The following is a 19,782-nucleotide window of genomic DNA, read 5'->3' on the forward strand; positions in this document are numbered from 1 at the left end:
ATTGTCCCTGTGGGTAGGGTGGGGCCACAATGGGGGGATCAAGTTTTCAATGGGAATATATAGAGAAAATCTTTAACATTCTTTTCTCAAAAACAATTAGGTCAGAAAAGTTCAAAGAAATGTGGAAGCATCCTCAGATAGTGTAGATTTAAGTTTGTTCAAATCATTGTCCCTGTGGGTATGGTGGGGCCACAATTGGGGGATTATGTTTTACATAAAAATATATAGAGAAAATCTTTAAAAATCTTAATCTCAAAAACTATTTGGCAAGAAAAGCTCAGATTAAAATGGAAGCTTTCTCAGGTAGTGTAGATTCACGTTTGTTCCAATCATTGTCTCTGGGGGAAGGGTGGGGCCACAATCGGGGGATCAAGTTTTACATAGAAATATATAGAGAAAATCTTTGAAAATCTTCTCCTCAAAAACTATTTGGCAAGAAAAGTTCATATGAAAGTGGAAGCATCCTCAGATAGTGTAGATTCAAGTTTGATCAAATCATTGTCCCTGTGGGTAGGGTGGGGCCACAATGGGGGGATCAAGTTTTACATAGAAATATATAGGGAAAATCTTTAGAAATCTTCCTCTCAACAAACTATTAGGCCAGGAAAGCTCAAATTAAAAAGCATTCTTAGATAGTGTAGATTCAAGTTTGTTCAAATCATCTTCCCCGGGGGGAAGGGTGGGGTCACAATTGGGGGATCAAGTTTTACATAGGAATATATATAGACAATCTTTAAAAATCTTCTTCTTAAAAGACCATTAGGCCAGAAAAGCTCAAATTCAAGTGGAAGCATCCTAAGGTAGTGTAGATTCAAGTTTGTTCAAAACATAGTCCCTGGTGGTATGGTGGGGCCACAGTGTGGGAATGGATTTTTACATAGGAATATATAGAGAAAATATTTTAAAAAACTGTTAGACCAGGAAAGCTCAACTTTGAGTGGAAGCTTCCTCAGGTAGTAAATATTCGAGTTTGTTCAAAGCATTGTCCCTGTGGGTAGAGTGGGGCCACAATAGGGGGATCAAGTTTTACATAGGAATGTATATAGAAAAAAACAATCTTTAAAATTCTTCTTCTCAAAAACAATTAGGCCAGAAAAGCTCAAATTAAAGTGGAAGCATCCTCAGATAGTGCAGATTAAAGTTTGTTTAAATCATTGTCCCTGTGGGAAGGGTGGGGCCACAACGGGGGATCATGTTTGACATAGAAATATATAGAGAAAATCTTGAAAAATCTTCTTCCCAAAAACTATAAGGCAGAAAAACTCAGATTAAAATGGAAGCATCCTCAGGTAGTGTAGATTCAAGTTTGTTTAATCATGGTCCCCGGGGGTAGGGTGTGGCCACAACGGGGGATCATGTTTTTCAAAGGAATATATAGAGAACATTTTTAAAAATCTTCTCAAAAACTATTAGGCCAGAAAAGCTCAAATTAAAATGGAAGCATCCTCAGGTAGTGTAGATTCAAGTTTGTTCAAATCATGGTCCCCAGGGGAAGGGTGGGACCACAGTTGGGGATTAATTTTTATACAGTAATATTTAGAGAAAATCTTTATAAAAAAAATTCCACAGGATGAATGACCATCTTTAAGTCCTCCTTAAAGATAGGTTAAAGGTGTTTAAAGGTAGCTTAAAGACGATCTTTAAGCCACCTTTAAGCTACCTTTAAGCTATATGTATTGCTTAAAGGTGGCTTAAAGAAAGCGTAAAGATGGCTTAAAGGCAGCTTAAAGACTATCTTTAAGCCACCTTTAAGGACAACTTATAGGTCCTTAATGTCCAAACTTCTTTAAGCCACCTTTAAGCCACCTTTAAGCTACCTTTAAGCCACCTTTAAGCCATTAAAAAAAATTTAATTCAATATTGTGCTTAATTTCCAACAAAATGTATTAACTTTATGAAAGAAAAGGTATTAAAACGGTTTTTGTTCTAGAAAGAAAAATGAAAAAAAAACACCAAAAAAAAAACGGCCGCGGTGAGAATTGAACCCGGAACCCTAAGTTTACTAGCATCACCAACATCCTCTGCGCCACGGCAACTTACATATTTATAAACATTTTTATATCCTATATATCAGTGGATATTGAATCACTGTATTGAATGTGTTTACTTGAAAAGATTTTGACAAACCATTCAGTTTGTAACAATCAATTACATCTAATTTATAAATTACATGCATGCATGTATTTAGAATGAAATACGGAACTTGGTCTTCAGTGAACAAAAATATATTATACCTAAATGGAAACCGTTAGGTTCACTATAGTAGGCTTTCTTAGTTAATAAATTTAAACCGAGTAGATATACGTAATTCATCTAATTTATAGCTATAAAAATGTAAGAAAGAAAATGAAATCATTTCTTTTATAAAATGCATTGATACTATTAGGGTATTTGTTCAATTTCCCGCAATTTCCCGGTTTTCATGATCGCGGTGCCGTTCCAATATGTTTAAATATTTACATTTAATTGTATGTACATGATTTTTAAACTATCAATTCTATAACAAACAAAATTACCAATTACCGGTGACGTATTTACTGCATGTGGCAATTGCAAATGACTTGTACATACAATTGTATGATGTGCCAGGCCGGGTATATTTGACATATTTACCCTTATACATATATTTAGATAATCAACTCCTATTTATGATCACCGGTACATTAATTAATTAGCCTCAAGATTTTACTCTTACATACATGTATCGTTAATTTGTAGACGTAACATATTTGAAACCCATAGCTAGGAAATAATACTTTGAAAATGAATTACAAATGTAAATTAACTTTTATTCACTAGACTTATCGTATACTCGTACATACTAAGATTCAACGCCTTTAGAAACCCTGACGAGCACCTGGGCACACGACACACCTGTTGTGTATATCTTGTATATTCTGTGTTAGTTCCAGGGGTTTTCTTAAGTTGGACAAACAATAGACTCTAATTAGATATACACAAACGAACAAAACTATGTCTAGACAAACAAAGCAGTAATATCCTGCCCGATATAACAAAGGCAGTTGAGAGTCTTTTCATCTTTAACATGTATCTAGCAGATCTAGAGTTAGAAATAATGAAAATTGAAAAAAAAAATACAAACCTTAAACCGATTAACAAATTAAATCATGCATTTTTGGTTCATTATCTTTATTTTGTTAAATAACCATATGAATCAGAGAGAGAGAGAGAGAGAAAGAGAGAGAGAGAGAGAGAATTTTTTTTCACCGATTAATTTATAATAGGAAACAAACATACTTTAATTAGTTTTATGCACATATTAAGATACAGAGACTGCGCTCATCCCTACAATAATTTTGAAACCCCCAAAAAATTATAAAGAATTTTATAACGGCAATCTGTGTCCATCGGAGCGGTGCTGATGATAGCGATCTGTGTTTAATGGAGCGACGATTAAAACCGCCTGGAACCCCCTTCCTTGGAAATTATATTATCACTCGGATGACCCCCTCCCATCTCTATAAAAGAGCTTTTGCATTTAATATATGTTTTTATTGTTCAGCTTGATCAATATTGACTTAAAGGCCACTTAAAGACAGTGTAAAGGCAGTGTAAATAGAGCGTAAATGCCACTTAAAGATGCTTAAATGTGGCTTAAAGGTGGCTTAAAGGTGGCTTAAAGGTAGCTTAAAGAAGTTTGGACATTAAGGACCTATAAGCACTTGCTTAAAGGTGACTTAAAGGCGGCTTAAAGGTTGTATAGCCTTTAAGCTCCTTTAAGTCACCTTTAAGCCACCTTTAAAGACTTGCTTAAAGGTGGTTTTTCGCCCTGTGTTCTTTTAAAAACTATTTGGCCAAGAAAACTCAAATTGGCATGTAACCATCCTCAAATATTTCCCTAAAGAAAAGTGGGGCCACGAAATTTTTTAGTTTTCTTATCAATTACTTGTTTTAAAAACAAGACTATGCATTTTTGAAACAGACAATGCGCATGAATTTCCATGAACTACGTTGCTGCGCATCGAAGGGATGGGGATTGAATATATAACGCTTGTTGCAAACTTCAAGGCAGCAACTGTTTAACTTTTTGAAATATTTTCTAATATTTTGAATATTTTTAAACAACGATTAATATACGTTTGTTGGGAGATATATTTGTACTCGAGGCTTCCAACGAAAACACCGAACTTTGGTCTCCCACGAACAATGATGATTCCAAAGTCAATTATATCATACTCCATCGTTTCCACTTTTAAGAAATCAATATCTTTAACTTATATAATACAACTAGACTTTGACCCGTGTGTGCACATGATATCGGACATTTACGAAATAGATACACTGCAAACCGTTGAAATTTACAAGCTTTAAGCCTACAATAATGCAATTTATTTCACTACACAGTGTTTAGTTAGAATAATCTATTTGTGTCTCGGGACAGTCCTTCATCACAGTTAAAATGCCTCCCATATAACCGTAATAAAGCAAAAATTGCAATATACACGTAGCTCCGAAATGATTTTAGAGAAAATTAATGAAGTTGCATTGAAAATAACAGTCAAATTATAATTAATAACAAACCATTTTGAGGCTGTAAATACCTTTCATCTAAAAAATAAATTCATATTAAAGAAGAATTCAACACTTCTTCACCAACGATTTTTACACACCATGTTGACATTCAGAACTTTCGGGATTTTTCATATTTAAATGCACTGAGTAAGAGTTATCTCCCGCATTTTCTTGATGAACAGTATATATAGCAAATCTTCAATGAAAATTCACACGGATTTGTATCATTGTTTCTGAGTTTACCCATGCAAATGTGATATTGTGGAAAGATAACCTAAAGAGCCTCCCGTGGTAAAATCCAAAAAATCCAGATGATTCCGGATTTTTTAAAAGAATTTTCGTTGATTATTAATAAGTGAAGCTTGATTGAGATAAAAAAGAACAAATTGGTAATCTTCAAGTACCAATGATGTTTAAAATATATAAAACAAACGACAGAATGCTTCCTATTTCTCGGTATTAAAGCCCAAAAGTTCGAGTCTATTATTTTAATATAGTAGTATAGATGTTTCGAACTCAAATATAACAATGATTGCTGTTCAAAAACTACCATACCATGCTGCTCATCTTTACGTAATGCAACTGCCATTTCTAAAATAAGTCAAACAAGTAAAAATCAAGCGTTATCAAATTGGTTCTATGATAAAATCTGTATAAACTTTCTAACACCATATTACACCATGTGGTACGTACCATATTAATATGACATTTTTTGTACATTACGACGAACATTTCTAAACCCTCGCATGATCTCTCTATGACAATTTTATTATGCGTTATTACTCCTTCTAAAACTTAAACGTCTTTTAAAAATTATTATAAAGTAACACTTTAGATGCATGAATTAACAAAAACATTATAAACACTTATTCATTTAGTCATTATCTTGACAAATAAGAGGATGATAATCAAAACAAGTCCAGACCTACACATTTCAGGGAAACACACATATATTGTAAACTTTTGTTTTATGAAAAAAATTGACGTCTAATGCTGTTACATGTATCCTTTTGATAGAACAAATAAACAAACGTACCAGTTTGTAATCTATGATTGTACATATTAAAATACAAATAAACAAGAGTTGCGCCGGGCGGGTATTTTATGTAACTGAAAATTAAATAAAAAGCTTTATTACACGAATAAAAACATTATAATGCCTTTTAAAAATGTGTTTTCTTAAAGTAATTATGACACCTTTCCAAAAGGGGTAACAATGCGAATTAATGTGTCATAGTGCCTTTTCGAAGGGCGTAATTAAAGCTAAAAAAGGTTGTCACGCCTTTTAAAAAGGCATTATGACGCCCATCCTAAAGGCGTCTAAAACATTTTAACACAGAAAAATACGAGGGCGGATAGGGTGTACACTTGTCCTGTCCAATTGTTCGGGGGGAGGGAGAATGTTTGATAATCTTGGTCAATTAATCAGACTGTATAAAACTCTGTTGCAAGAAATTTGTGTGAAGCTTTGTGTAAATATTAAGGAAAATATACACTCAAATTGTAAATCTACATTATTAAAGCAATATGAGCTGCAATTTCCATGGTGAATTTTTTAACAAAAATTTTATTTTCTACTAAAATGACAAAAATGTCATGTTTTTACAAAAAATTTCGCCAAAGTTTTGTGAAAAGGGCCGTCAAGAAGCCTTAATTGCAGCAAAATTGAATTATTTTCGTCCGGTACAAAAATTGATTTGCTATATGTTCCTTAGAAGAGATATCTTTCCTCTGAATAAGATTAATGATTTTTTCCAACCTTATTTATCATAAAAGATTAAGTTACATGCAGGTGTTTATTACAAAATAAAATGGCTTATTTTTTGTGTTTCTGTTTTCCCAACTCATATTGATTGAACTTGAAGCAATTTAATTGAAAAAAAACCCACCCTCGCATAAAAAGACTGATTTGTAAATTATTTAACTTTTCTTAGTTAAATTGGCTCAGAATGTTTTGGAATTACTTGTATGATTGATAAATTAATAACATTTCCCATTATTTGTGTTTTGATCTAGTGAATTTATATATTTATGTATATGAATCTGATTTATATAATGGTAAGACGATGAAACGCATATCAATGTATTAGTTATAAAATAAAAGGGTAGACGCCAATACATGTCCGTAGAAAAAAGGCACTAAAACCCTTTTAAAAAAGAACGCCTTTTTCGCGTGACAACGTCTTTCCAAAAGCCTATATACTGCCTTTTTGCGTTATTACACGTAATCTATATACCAGCTAAAAGGATACTCTTTGCTTTTGTACATTTTAGCTAGTGAAATGTTTAGAAATGATATTATACAATTTAAAAACGCATAGGTGACCTAAAGCAAATTGCTGATGTGGTTAAGGAACCCTCTACGAAATAAAGATGTTGGTACATGTATGTGACGTCTCAGTATATTATAACACAGCCGCGTCAAGGTGAGATAAATTTCCTTATTCAAAAATAATATACATGTACATGTAATATACTTTGGTCGACAGTTTGTTATCGTCATTTTTTTCATGTACTTAGTAATATTATCTTATCATCTTATTTTATTTAACAAATTACACGTTTACAGCGCTGAAAATCGCAAATCAATCGTGTATTACAAATGTAGATATTGGTTTTATGGGCAGTTGGTGATAAAATGAATTATTTGTTTGAAATGAAATAAAGCATACATGGTTATCATTGTAAACATAATCAACACTGTCGTGCATTTGCTCATATATCTAAAAAAAATACTTATTGCTGGAACTGAGCGATTCACAAAAGGTACAAATTGTGTCATAGATCTATTACATATGTACAGCTACATCAGAAGATTGTTAAGAATACTTTCAATAATTACTTTTTAATGGGTAAAAAAAATTAGCATGGTTACACAGCATGCTTGTGTAAAGAGCTGGGAATGACATTAACGGAGACCGACAAGAAGTTGAAATTAATAGGAGCTCACAGAAATGTTTCTCGTGCCCTAGTATTTGAATGGCATAAGAGATACACGGATGGATTTAAAGAGACTAAACATAAAAAGACAATTAAATCTCGCCGACAAATTTTTTTTTACCACATTAAATGGAGATTTATGAAACCAAATTTTACTCAAATTTGTTTTAAAGTGACTGAAATTTTTTTTGTTTCACAATCATTTTGTTAGCCCTTATCAAAAATCCACCTGTTTACAGTTATCCTAAAAGTTTAAATGATCCTCTTCACGACGGTTGTCATTTGGTCAAATGGTTGGACTAATTTCTTCAAAATACACAGAAGTACAGTCTGATTTTATTTGTCATTTTACTAACACAATTACAAAATATTTTATCTATAAAATATATGAATACATCAAATAAATTTAAGTTAATATATTGGATAAGTTTTTAAAACTTGTATATGTTTTTTTTTTATTTTTATTAACTTGCTTAAATTCTAATCCTGTTTTAATTAAGGTTCAATCTGTGTAAATCATCATTCCTCTAGGTTATGCTATACAAATAACGACAGTCTCCCTGATGTCTCAAACTACTCCCTTCTTTTCAGGTAAAAAGAAATCTTCCAAAAAGTGGGTTGGTGTCAATGAAATGAAAGACTCTTTATGTTGTGAAAAATTTAAAAAGTTCTCTTACATTCGTCATATTCAAGTGGACTGAAACAAAAGAGTTGGTTTTGGTAGTGACTATAATTAAAATAAAATTGGGTAAATTTATAAAAATCTTTATTATCTAAATATTTTCTTCTTCCCTGGGATTATGTTTCAAATTGAGGTGATTATTTTTTTGTATAGACACTTATTTCCTCGTCAAAGAGGGGTATTCTCTGCAAGTGCAGTGGTTTTGTGTAAACTTGATATTGTAGAATCATGAAATATGACTCTTTACAAACATTTACATTTATTACATTACATTAAGTTATTGTTTTAGTATACTTTGATACATTTCAGAAACCAATTTTTAAAAATAATTGGTTCTTTGAAGTATGTACAGTATCATTAAAATGATATTCATATATTAATATTTTGGTTAACATGTCCACCAACATACAAATGATACTGAAAATATACAGGCACATCTAGTCATTGAATCAAACATGCTAAAATTTGAAATAAACAATATATATATTTCTTTTGAATTTGTAATGAATTTAAGAATTAATTGCTTTTTTTCATTTTTAATTTATAATGGTTTTTTTTTCAATTATACTTACCTAAAAACAATCATGCTTAAATTTACTTAGTAAATACCTACCTACCAAACTTCAAAATTTAGGGTCGGGTTAGGGGAAACAGAGATATTTTTTTAAATGGTGGTCTAGTAAAAATAATAAATAACACTTTTCGTTATGACTGACGTCGGACAGTGTGGGGATGGAAGAAATATTGGGGATAGGCAAATTATCTATTATTGCATTCTCTCTGAGAATTTAAGGATGCAAAAGGTTCGCGCACGCTGGGTTCCTCGACTTTTGAAAGAAGAAGAAAAGCAACGAGGAGTTTTGTGTCCCCGGGAATTCCTTCGTTGGTTGAATCAGGTCGAGAAAATTGTATGGACGTATCATAACGACAGACAAAAACTTGGCTAAATTCTATGACCCAGAGGGAAAGCGAGAGTCACGTGTTTGGAAACAACGAGAACACCTCCACCAAACAAGGCAAAAGTCTCAAATCTGTCGGTAAAAGTATATTCATCATGTTTATTGACAGACATGGCATGATTCTTACCCATGCTGTTCCCACATGACAAACTGTTAATGCTGTCTATTGCTCAAAGGTTGTGCGACTGGACCTTATTATGCATGCACTTAGAAATCAAGACCGATATTGGCGATATTGGCTGCAAATAAGGAAAATATAATTTACCAAAAGGATAATGTACCAAACCACACAGCAGATCAGACAAAACTAGAAATCGACTTGCTCTGATTCAGCAGAGTCAGCGTCCCACCAAACAGTCCAGACTTGGCACCGCAATTGATTTTGCTCCGTTTCCTTGTTTGAAGGCTATGGTGGCACAAATCTGCCACCACTTGTCAGATAATTATGTCGACTTGTCAAATGATTATGTCGACTTGTCAGATATTTATTTTAGCTTGTCAGATCTTTATGTTGACATGTCAGAAAATAACCAAATTGACTAGAAACTCAGTATTTTGTTGATAAAGCGTGTTAGTGCCACTTACTGCCATTTATTTGGCATCATAATATCTGACAGGTCGACATAAAGATCAAACAAATTAACATAATCTCACATGTTTACATAATTATCTGACAGAAAAAATAATATGGCCACTAGTTTAAAGAAAATTGTCATTCATATTATATTCATATTATAAGTCGACTTGTCAGATACTGTGGAATCATTAAAATTCGTGGGGGCCAATTTTCGTGGTTTGCTTCAATTTAAAAGTTCGTGGGGACGTAATTTCGTGTTTTCTTGTATACCTGCAAAAGGAAATTCAAGTATATTGCTTTAATTTATTCATTCGTGGAAGATGTTATTTTGCGGATAAGAGGTACATTGTACCTACGAATTCCACGAAATTTATACCAACTAACTTATAAACGATTCAGAGTAATATAGAAAATTGGAAGTGTAAATCTACTAAATGTTAGATTTAGAAACTACAAAATGAATAAATCGGATGAATGCAAATTTGAAATGATATATATTATCGCAAAGGAATTTCTTTACCCAAAATTATGAATGTGAACAAGGAAATGAATAATGTCAATCCATAATACGATTATAAAAAATGCGCGTGATTGAAAACAATGAGGAAGTAGCCCTAGGGCAAAACAAAATGAAGAATATCTTTACAATTTACACATTATTTGGCTCGATTTTCTTGGCCATTGTACTAGACTCTACAGATATTCTTTAAAAGAAGAACTCAATTATAACAATTATAAAACAATAGATTTGAAACTTAAGGTAAAGCATATATTTGTTTTACTTTCTAGCAAATAGCTAATAGCTAAACAAATCATATTTAAAATTTATAGGCAGTGTGATGGTCCATCCAGCCTCCTTAACAGCGGTTTGTTAGTATTTTGGACTAAAGAGTGCTAGAATATTCGTTAATTCACCTTTTAGAAATGGTTCAGTTTAAGATATTTATATCAAAAGTCAAATGAATAAATGTGATTTTGCTCTTCATACAGATACAACATGATCAATTCTTCGAATTTGATTAACATTGTACTTTCACCTACTTTAAAAACAAGACATAAATAGAAATAAAAAGTAATACAAATGTCAAGACAAAATAAAAGCTAAAATAGCTGGCATGTCGAAATCACTGTTATTCAATAAAAATATCTAGTTTCCTTATCAATTCATAATTACATGTTTCCCCTCTGCTAGGGGATTACCCAATTCCCGACACATAAACCGGCGGGCATTAATATCTGGCGCAGGCTCGTTATTTTCTATTTAAAGTAACAATTTACGCCATTGAAACATAATATCAGAATGGCACTATTCCTTTTACTTTACAACAGTTTAATAAATTTTATGTAATAATTCAAATGTTTTGGAAATTAGCACTAATGGTATAATATGAAGTCATTTCTAAATTATATATATCTCAAATGAATATTAGACTAATTAGTTTAAACAATACTTATTGATATTTTACAATAGCAGGTATTTGGTATAAAGTACAATAAGATTGGGAAACAAGCCAAAAGGGTTATACGAATCTCTCTCTTAGAATTGCATATTTTTAGTATACATATGGTGCAAATGATTTCCAACTAAGGTAAACAGAATTTAGTTCAGAGAATATTATACCAAGGGGATTATATAATTTTATATTAAATATAACTGCCTTTTCTTATAAAAAATGAAAAAAAAATGGCATAGTTAAACGCTTTGAAACCGTTTTATGATTTATATTCCGTATAAACTATCGACTTGACAGAAAAGGTTGTTAGATCGAAAAACATAAGGAATAAATTTGACATAACATTAATTGAGTATAGTTGGTAGTTTTACTCTATTGAATCATGATTCTTTTGGTCAGAGTCTATTCATTTAATGTTGGCTAAGATTTCAAAAAACATCCGTCATCATAACTATTTTTATTATTGTAACAAAATTGATTGCAAACATGGTGATCCATCTGGCATAATGTTAATTGTTGCGAAGTTTTGTTGAAAAATAATAATACATATTTTCAATTTTTTGAAATGCGTGTCTCATCCATTTCATGATAAACAGACTCAGTTTCTTGGTAATCTTCCTCGACATTTTTGTTACATATTCCATTCACATATTCAAAAGAACAATGTTTGCGTAATGCATGGAATATCGAGAAGAGTATGGCAAGTGTGATCACAACTCCAATTAAAGTGATAATCAAGTTGGTGGAATCACGAGGTTTCATAGTTTTTTGAGGTTCTGCATTTCCCCCTGCTGTGAATTCTGTAAATATAAATTTATTAGAAAAATATTTCATGTGATATTGCATTCCTGTTTTATAAAAAAAACTAAGAATAACTAAATTGTAGAATCATTTTAGGGTCAATAAAATAGAATGACATAAATAAACCTTTTTACACAATTGGCTCAAAAAGTTGTAAAAAAAAATATGTAGTGTTTATGAAATTAACAAAACTCAATCAGCAGTGAAAAATAAAAGTAACATATTTTAATGTTAGATTACATACACGTGTTAATGTATATAATTTTGATATTCTATTTTAAACATATTTATATTACAAATAATTATACATATACATGTATCAGCAATGTTATCTTTACTTATCAATGGAATCCTGCTACATGTACTATAGTTTGCGATTTTCCATGGGTCCGTGATTGCTCTGCTCTGGACAATTGATTTTATACCGAATTGTCCACGGATTTTTTTCTCGTTTTTCCCGATCATGATATTTTCCCTAAATTACATTTTTCCAATAACAAAATTTTCACCGATATGAAATTCGGCGCATGGCGGGTGTGAGCGGTCAGCAGAGGATGCTTACTCCTCCTAGGCACCTGATCCTACCTCTATCTTTAAGAGGTCTGTGTTGCTTGGCTTAATATGGATTTTCGAAATGGTTGAAAGTTTGTTATTGTCATTTTTTTATGTAATCAAAATTTGATAAGCATTATTGGTATTCCTATCGCCGCAATAAATCTCAAATACTAGCCATATTTTTACATAAAACAAGCAACGATATATCATATTAATGACGTTTTAAATTGATCAAAATTTATTTCTTTGGGCAAATTTGCTCTGTTATGGTACATCTCAATTTAACAGATGTGAAATAAACAATCTTATTTATGATAGTATAATTGAGTAGTAATTGATCAATGATAATTATCCGTTTAATTATTACCTGGATCAGTAATCGTGGATTTTGGAGTAAAGATACATCCTACAATGTAATGGCATATTGGGCAGTCACATCGCTGAGTACACGAACACCCATAAGCAGGTGGGATACACAGCTTGGAACAGTTATTTCCAAAATACCCAGCGGGACATTCTAAAAAATGTATTCTCAGGTATTCTCAGCAAACAATTCAAAAATTTCATTATATAATCTAAAAAAAATTCGTAAACACGTACTTTAGATACATCAACGGAAAAAAAGGTTTTTTAAAATAAATACCTTGGCAAACAGTTCCATTTGGAAAGAAATTGAAAATGCATTCTTCTGAACCATCTTTAGCATATCTTTAATGTTAAAGAGATGAAAAAAATTGAAAATAAAGATTCACATGACAACTTGATACAAAAAAAAATAATGCAATTAGTAAGAAAAAAATGTCACAAGAAATATACATATCTACATACTTGTTTGGGCAGCTGAAAACACCTATATTCCAAACCAACAAAACAACATATTTGTATTTAAAACCCAAATCGTGTAACATCTCTACACCTCAGTTATTAAGTTGCAAATATAAACATATATGGAAAACGTACAGATTAGTAGTCGTTCCTTGTTTGGTTTATTTCCTGCATAAAGACTATTCATTCTGCCGTTGAAAAATACAGATTAAACAAATTTAAAACATTACAATTAATTTATATAGATTATAATCTTCCTCTGCCTTTTGAATGAGATATTTCGTTACAGTTTGTGTACGCTGCATATATCACGTTCAATGAAAGGCTGTTACAATTTCTTTTCATTATCATTTTCAAACCAAAGCCTTCCATAATAACACATCAAACGTTTTTTTTTTTTCAATTCGTTACCACTTAGCATTCATTATTTTTTTTTCAACATCACCTGAAATTTAAACAAGTCATCATAAAAATTTTAAGCAATATAGATCAGGTCATTTGAACATGAATCTATGACTAACTGTAAGCATACGTCATTTGTAAAAAAAAAATGGGAAATGTTGATGCGCATTATTTAGTAATACAATCATGATTAACGTAAGATCTTCTTTTAAGGACAGCCGACCTAATTCATTTCTACAATACATGTAGATTTTTTATTCAAATTTTTATGTGATATTAATCAGTTAATGAAAATCAGTAAAACAATACATGATCATCGAGTTTCTTATTTTTCTGGTGGCGTTTTCAAATCTGGGTTCGAAAATTCTCAGATATAATAGAAGGTCATTGGAATTTTCGGGAATGAGATATAAAAACTGATATTTTAAAAACTCTGCAATAGATTTTTACTCTAATTAAATTATAATATTAAGAAGTCAATTAGCTTACTGATGAACAGAAATAAAATATACGTCATCCACCTTAAATTCTTTGAGGGGTTGTGTGAAGGTTCACAGCATGGTTCATTTTTCTTCAGAAATATCATTGAAAAAAGGAATTAATTAGTTATTGTCTGACATTACATTAACAACTATATACATAAATGTTGTTAGGTTATAGTATAAATTAAATATCTACAAGATTATAAGACTAAAACTGCCTTTGGGCGTTTTACGATTTATAAACCGTGGAAATATAGCGGACTTGTCGCAAACAGAGGAAATTATCATTTTTTTTACCTAATTTTCCCAGCTTAAAATATTTTGGCGTCAAAAAATATATTAAGAAGAATAGCAATTTTATTACTTTCTCTTATTTTGATGTAAATGATTAAGAAAGTCATATTCAAAGGACATGCGCAAATTTCTGCGCAGAAGTGCGGAATCTTGTATTTGGTCCGTCGTCATTAAGACACGTTTTACAAAATAATGACATATCTATTTTACAAATTGAAGAATTTAACAATGATATAGAATATTTTAAAAATAAAAATCGGCATAAGTAACAATTGAAAATATTTTTTAAAAATTAAAATTACTAAAGTGACAAAAAAGAAAATCATTATGGAATTGAAAACAGACACAGTGGATGAACTATGCACGTGTAGAACTATTAGAATAGATTTTAATTCTTTAATATACAGTTGTATTTTTATGTATATATTGCTAAGATCATGTTTTTTTTTTAGCAAACCCAAAGATTTCCTAACGTTAGACTACCGTTAAATGATTTTTTTTAAATATTGCTATTCTGATTTAAAAAAATATCATTTTTATATCATTTTGTTCATATTGTATGATGAATACATGTACATTTAAGATAATAATGATTTCCTATTTCTTGTGAAATGTTTTGTGCTGATTCAAAATTACGTTTATTGGTATTCCCGCGTCTGCAAAATAACATTTAAAATTGTCAGATTTTGGAATATAGTCCGCTTTAATACCGTTTATGTACAGTACAAAGAACAAGTAAAATTAATAATAATGAAATTTTACAATCATTTTAAATAGTGTTAATAACCATTGTTTAACTGACGTATTAAAACGCTCACAGGTGCAAGGTTAAATGTCAAAAACAGGTTGAAATATGTAAATAAAATAATTAGTTATCATGTGGGGCTTATTTAACAATCAATATTAAGTTGGAAACTCTAAAATAATGAATTTGAGAAACTGAGTATTTATCACCTTAACAGTTGATATAACATGAATTATAATTACATATATTTGAAATCTTACTGCAACATTTATGGTCACAATTCTTTTTTGGGTTTTTTTTCCTCGTTTTTTTTTCTATTTTCTAAAGCTTATATACAATGTTTGATGTATAAGGAATATATATATATATATATATACATGTAGCATAGTACGGTAAAATATTTACAAAATATAAACATGGAGCATGAAATGAAGTAACAAGTGAATGAGAACATGAAATTAACATTTGAAGGAATAAAGTTTTATGTCAAATCATTACTTACAGTTGATCATTTTTGAATGTTCAGAAGTTAAATTCTTTTTTTTTTTTCATCTCGCATAAACCCTTTCATTTGTAAAGAGACTAAAAATGCAATTTTCAGTAACGTCTTTCACATATCTGTTATATATGTATAGAATGCACTACATTGATGACAGCATCATGCTAATACCAATGTGTATATTCGAACTCCATTCAAGCCAGGTCCAATTAGTTAAATTGTAAACCTTACAAACAATTGCAATATAGTTTGTTTAATCATAACATTGTAAAGTCACCTTTAGTTAGTTGTAGGACATATTAAAAGTAATAAACAATATCACAACGATTTTGTTTAAAATTTGAAGGAAACAACTTACTTGATATTTTAGCATTGCACCATGATATACATTGACCGTAGAAACAAAGGGAGTAATTATAACCTTGATGTTATCAGTAAATATAATAATTATTGAATACTTTGTTGAAGTCAAACAGAGCGATATAGAGTGATTTTAAACATTAATATATTCTTATTATACAAAAGGAATACACGGTGGGTTTTATTCCAATTTTATCTTCGTATTCATATGTAATATTTATAATTGCATTCAGAATATTCCATATTTTAACCAAACACAACACTTTTTGTTTGCTTACTGCTATGCTACATAATGAGTAACATACTAGCTCATAGTTTAATTATTGTTCTGTTTATGACCAGTACACTTTAAATGAAGATACCTCTCTGACTAATGAGAGTCAAGCATATCACGTATTACTAATTTTTTTTTTTTTTTGAAAATCAGAAGTGTTTCTGATTATGTAAAGAAATATCTATAAAAGTATTATGTGAACAATGATAGTCATGAACGCACTGGTTTAGACCGATAAAAAGACTAAGGGATATCATATATTAGGAAATTTCTTATTGCTTAACTCTTAAGAAAAAATACGTTTTAATGAATTACATAATGTACATGTATATATGATTGCTATAACGTTTACCTACCAATTACATGTACCTGTAACTTAACTGTTAATACAAGGGGAGAATATCTTAACGTGTGCCTGTTTATGATCTTTACTGAATTTATACATTGAAATTGTTTAATGCTTTAATAAACATTAATAAGTGCGTAATGATTTCTCATAACCAATTAGCGTAACTACGATGTATATCATTTGAAACAGTTTTTATATGCAGATTTGCGTGCAGATTTGTCATCATATATTTTCGGTTTTTTGACTAACAAACCAATAAGCTGTCAAAAAACTTATCTAATGGTTACTATTTCATCCATTTCATGATAAACATCCCCATTTTCTTCAACATTTCTATTACATAAACCGTTGAATCATTCCAAAGAAAAATGTCTGCGTATTGCATATAATATTGAGATGAGTAAGACCAGTGTGATCACAACTCCAATCAAAGTGGTTATTAAGTGGGTTGGAACACTTTGAGAGTTCATCGTTCCTCGTGGCTTTGAATTTCCTCCTGGTGTATATTCTGTAAATATAAATGAATATACGAAGTGGAGTCATTTTTATTCTAACTTAACTATTATTTTGTGAAAATACATTAAAAAAGATATTTCATCTAATAATGTATTTCTTTTAATTTAACAAAAACTTTAAATAACTGAGATGTAGGATCATATACGCTTGTCTATGAAATAAATTGGTTTAAATTAACTTCATTATTCAAATGACTCGAATAAATCAAAGATAAATGGTATTTATGTTTTCCAGAGTATTTGATTTACAAGTTCACTGACGATAAAGTTTTCTGCACACAAGCTTGGTTATATTACCTTTCCTACTTAACTTCCTTTATCCAACAAAAAAAACATATTCATGAACTGACAAAACATAACAAAACCCACTCTTAAAGATATGAACAACACATTTTGAAGTTTAGTCAGATGCATTTTCTATTTACTGTTTTATTATTTTATGACAACTTTTATTCTACAAATGATTTTACACATTTACGTATTGTTAGTTTTGTGAAAAGCATGCTTTATTAATCTTAATTCATGAATGAAGTTATGCTACGTGTTACAAAAATTTGCGTTGTGTTTCTTAGCACCACGATATATCTTAAACATAACATTACCATAGTTTATCATCAAGAGCAGCAAACGTATTCTCAGATAAATCGTACTGATAGAAGTAACATTTAATAATTTACTACAATTAGATCTTACCGAAGGTAAATATAAGGTCGATTTATCATATTTTATATACATTTACTAAATTTAACCTAAATGTGTAAACATTGTGAAATTTAAGAAATGTCCACTTATTTATTAGCTAGATCAGTACTCGCAGACATCGTAGTAAAAAAACATCCTACAATATAATGGCATACTGGGCAGCTACATTGCTTATTACACGAACATTCATAATCAGGAGGGATGCATGGTATTGAACAGTTTTTTCCAAAATACCCAGCTGGACATTCTACAGATGCAGTATATATAATAAAAAAGTAATTAGAATATCCAATATTTAAATATAAAACAAATACACTAACAATAATGATAATATCAATAAATTTAATCAGGAAAAAAAGCTTTAAGTTTAAAATAAATACCTTGACAAACAGTTCCATTCAAAAAGAAATTATAAATGCAATCGTCAGAAACATTTTTATGGTATCTGTTAAATGATAAATAATAAAAAAATATCAAAATGAGATTCACATTGTTAACTTGATATTAAAGCGTACTAGAAATCTAAATGTTGTAAGAAACATGCAAAAAATTTACATATTTACATACTGTTTGTGGCAACTGCAAGAAACACAAATAATCCAAGTAAATAAAAGTACAAATTGGTATCTGATATCAAAATCCGATAACATTCTTGTACATCAGTCAAAAGTTTGCATAATTGCATAAGCGCACAAGTTTAACAACTTTAGGATCGTAGTTGTCCATTGTTTCAATTATTTCCTGCATTATTGATATTCATATTGCAGTTGTAAAATATATTTTGTTTCCAATAATTATAATTTAGTTGTGTTTTTTTTTTTATCAAACTTATTGGTAGGCTCTTTTAAATACTACACGTATCATGTTCAACCCAAAGCTATTACTGGTATGGTCCCTATATACAGTGTATCATCATTCTGATACAAATGCCTAAATGTAAATTTCACACAAAAAATAAATAAGTATGGTCTGCAGTCAATTATAAATCAAATTTCATTTTAAATCACGTAAAACACCTTATTATACACGCTTTTTTTTTTTTTTTTAGCAACAAATCAGTTCATTTTAGCATGACACAATAATTAGTTTGCGCTGATACATTATTTAATCAATATGTTGATGTGTACTAATTGGTAAGAAAAAGATAAAATTGTTAGGTTGAATGAAACGTTGTTACATGTATAACAAACAATAATACGCATTTAACATTATAAACAAGATATGAAAAGGAAACCAAAATGAATTGAAAAAAAATTTAAATGGTCGATCTAAACATAATTAACATTACACATCATACAATACAATCACAATTAAATTATAATTATGCATTTACATATTGTTAAAATTGTGTAGCTTTTTCCTGCATACATATCAAAATGTATAACGCTACACTACTTTTTAATAATTTTCTTTAATTATAGACTTGGCGTTTTAACCTGAGAGCTTTTTAGTAGACAACTTCATATTGGAATGTGTGGACCCGTGCATATACTGATATATATATATATATATATATATATATATATATATATATATATATATATATATATATATATATATATATATATATATATATATATATATATATATATATAAGAAGCACTAGCAAACCAACAACACTCGTTATCTAAAGTGTCGGATCAAAAGATACAAGGTTATAAGATGAGATATAAAAAAGCACTAAAAATAACCAACGACACGAACAATAAAGTAAAATATTGTCAAATTTTCGGGACAACCCGTCCCTTCTTCAGGACAACAAAATAAAAACTACATAAGATAGAAGAAAAACATCTACAAAACTAGCACTAAACTAAACTAAATAATATATAAA

The 19,782-nt window shown here is 30.1% G+C and overlaps 1 protein-coding gene and 1 long non-coding RNA gene across 2 annotated transcripts; both read right to left on the reverse strand.

Moving 5' to 3' along the window:
* Nucleotides 1–11,173: 11,173 nt before the first annotated feature.
* LOC128161271 (uncharacterized) lies at nucleotides 11,174–13,495 on the reverse strand. The gene is made up of 4 exons (XM_052824523.1): nucleotides 13,330–13,495; nucleotides 13,145–13,209; nucleotides 12,869–13,018; nucleotides 11,174–11,945 (listed from the first exon to the last, which is right to left on the reverse strand). The coding sequence occupies exons 1-4, from the start codon at nucleotides 13,407–13,409 to the stop codon at nucleotides 11,698–11,700; spliced, it is 543 nt and encodes a 180-aa protein (XP_052680483.1). The 5' UTR covers nucleotides 13,410–13,495; the 3' UTR covers nucleotides 11,174–11,697.
* A 4,584-nt stretch (nucleotides 13,496–18,079) lies between these two features.
* Nucleotides 18,080–18,663, reverse strand: LOC128158962 (uncharacterized). Its single transcript, XR_008240077.1, has 3 exons — nucleotides 18,516–18,663; nucleotides 18,329–18,393; nucleotides 18,080–18,195 (listed from the first exon to the last, which is right to left on the reverse strand). It is a non-coding gene; the product is annotated as an uncharacterized LOC128158962 (long non-coding RNA).
* Nucleotides 18,664–19,782: the final 1,119 nt, after the last annotated feature.

Source organism: Crassostrea angulata, chromosome 8 (assembly GCF_025612915.1).
Source record: "Crassostrea angulata isolate pt1a10 chromosome 8, ASM2561291v2, whole genome shotgun sequence".
Lineage (NCBI taxonomy): Eukaryota > Metazoa > Mollusca > Bivalvia > Ostreida > Ostreidae > Magallana > Magallana angulata.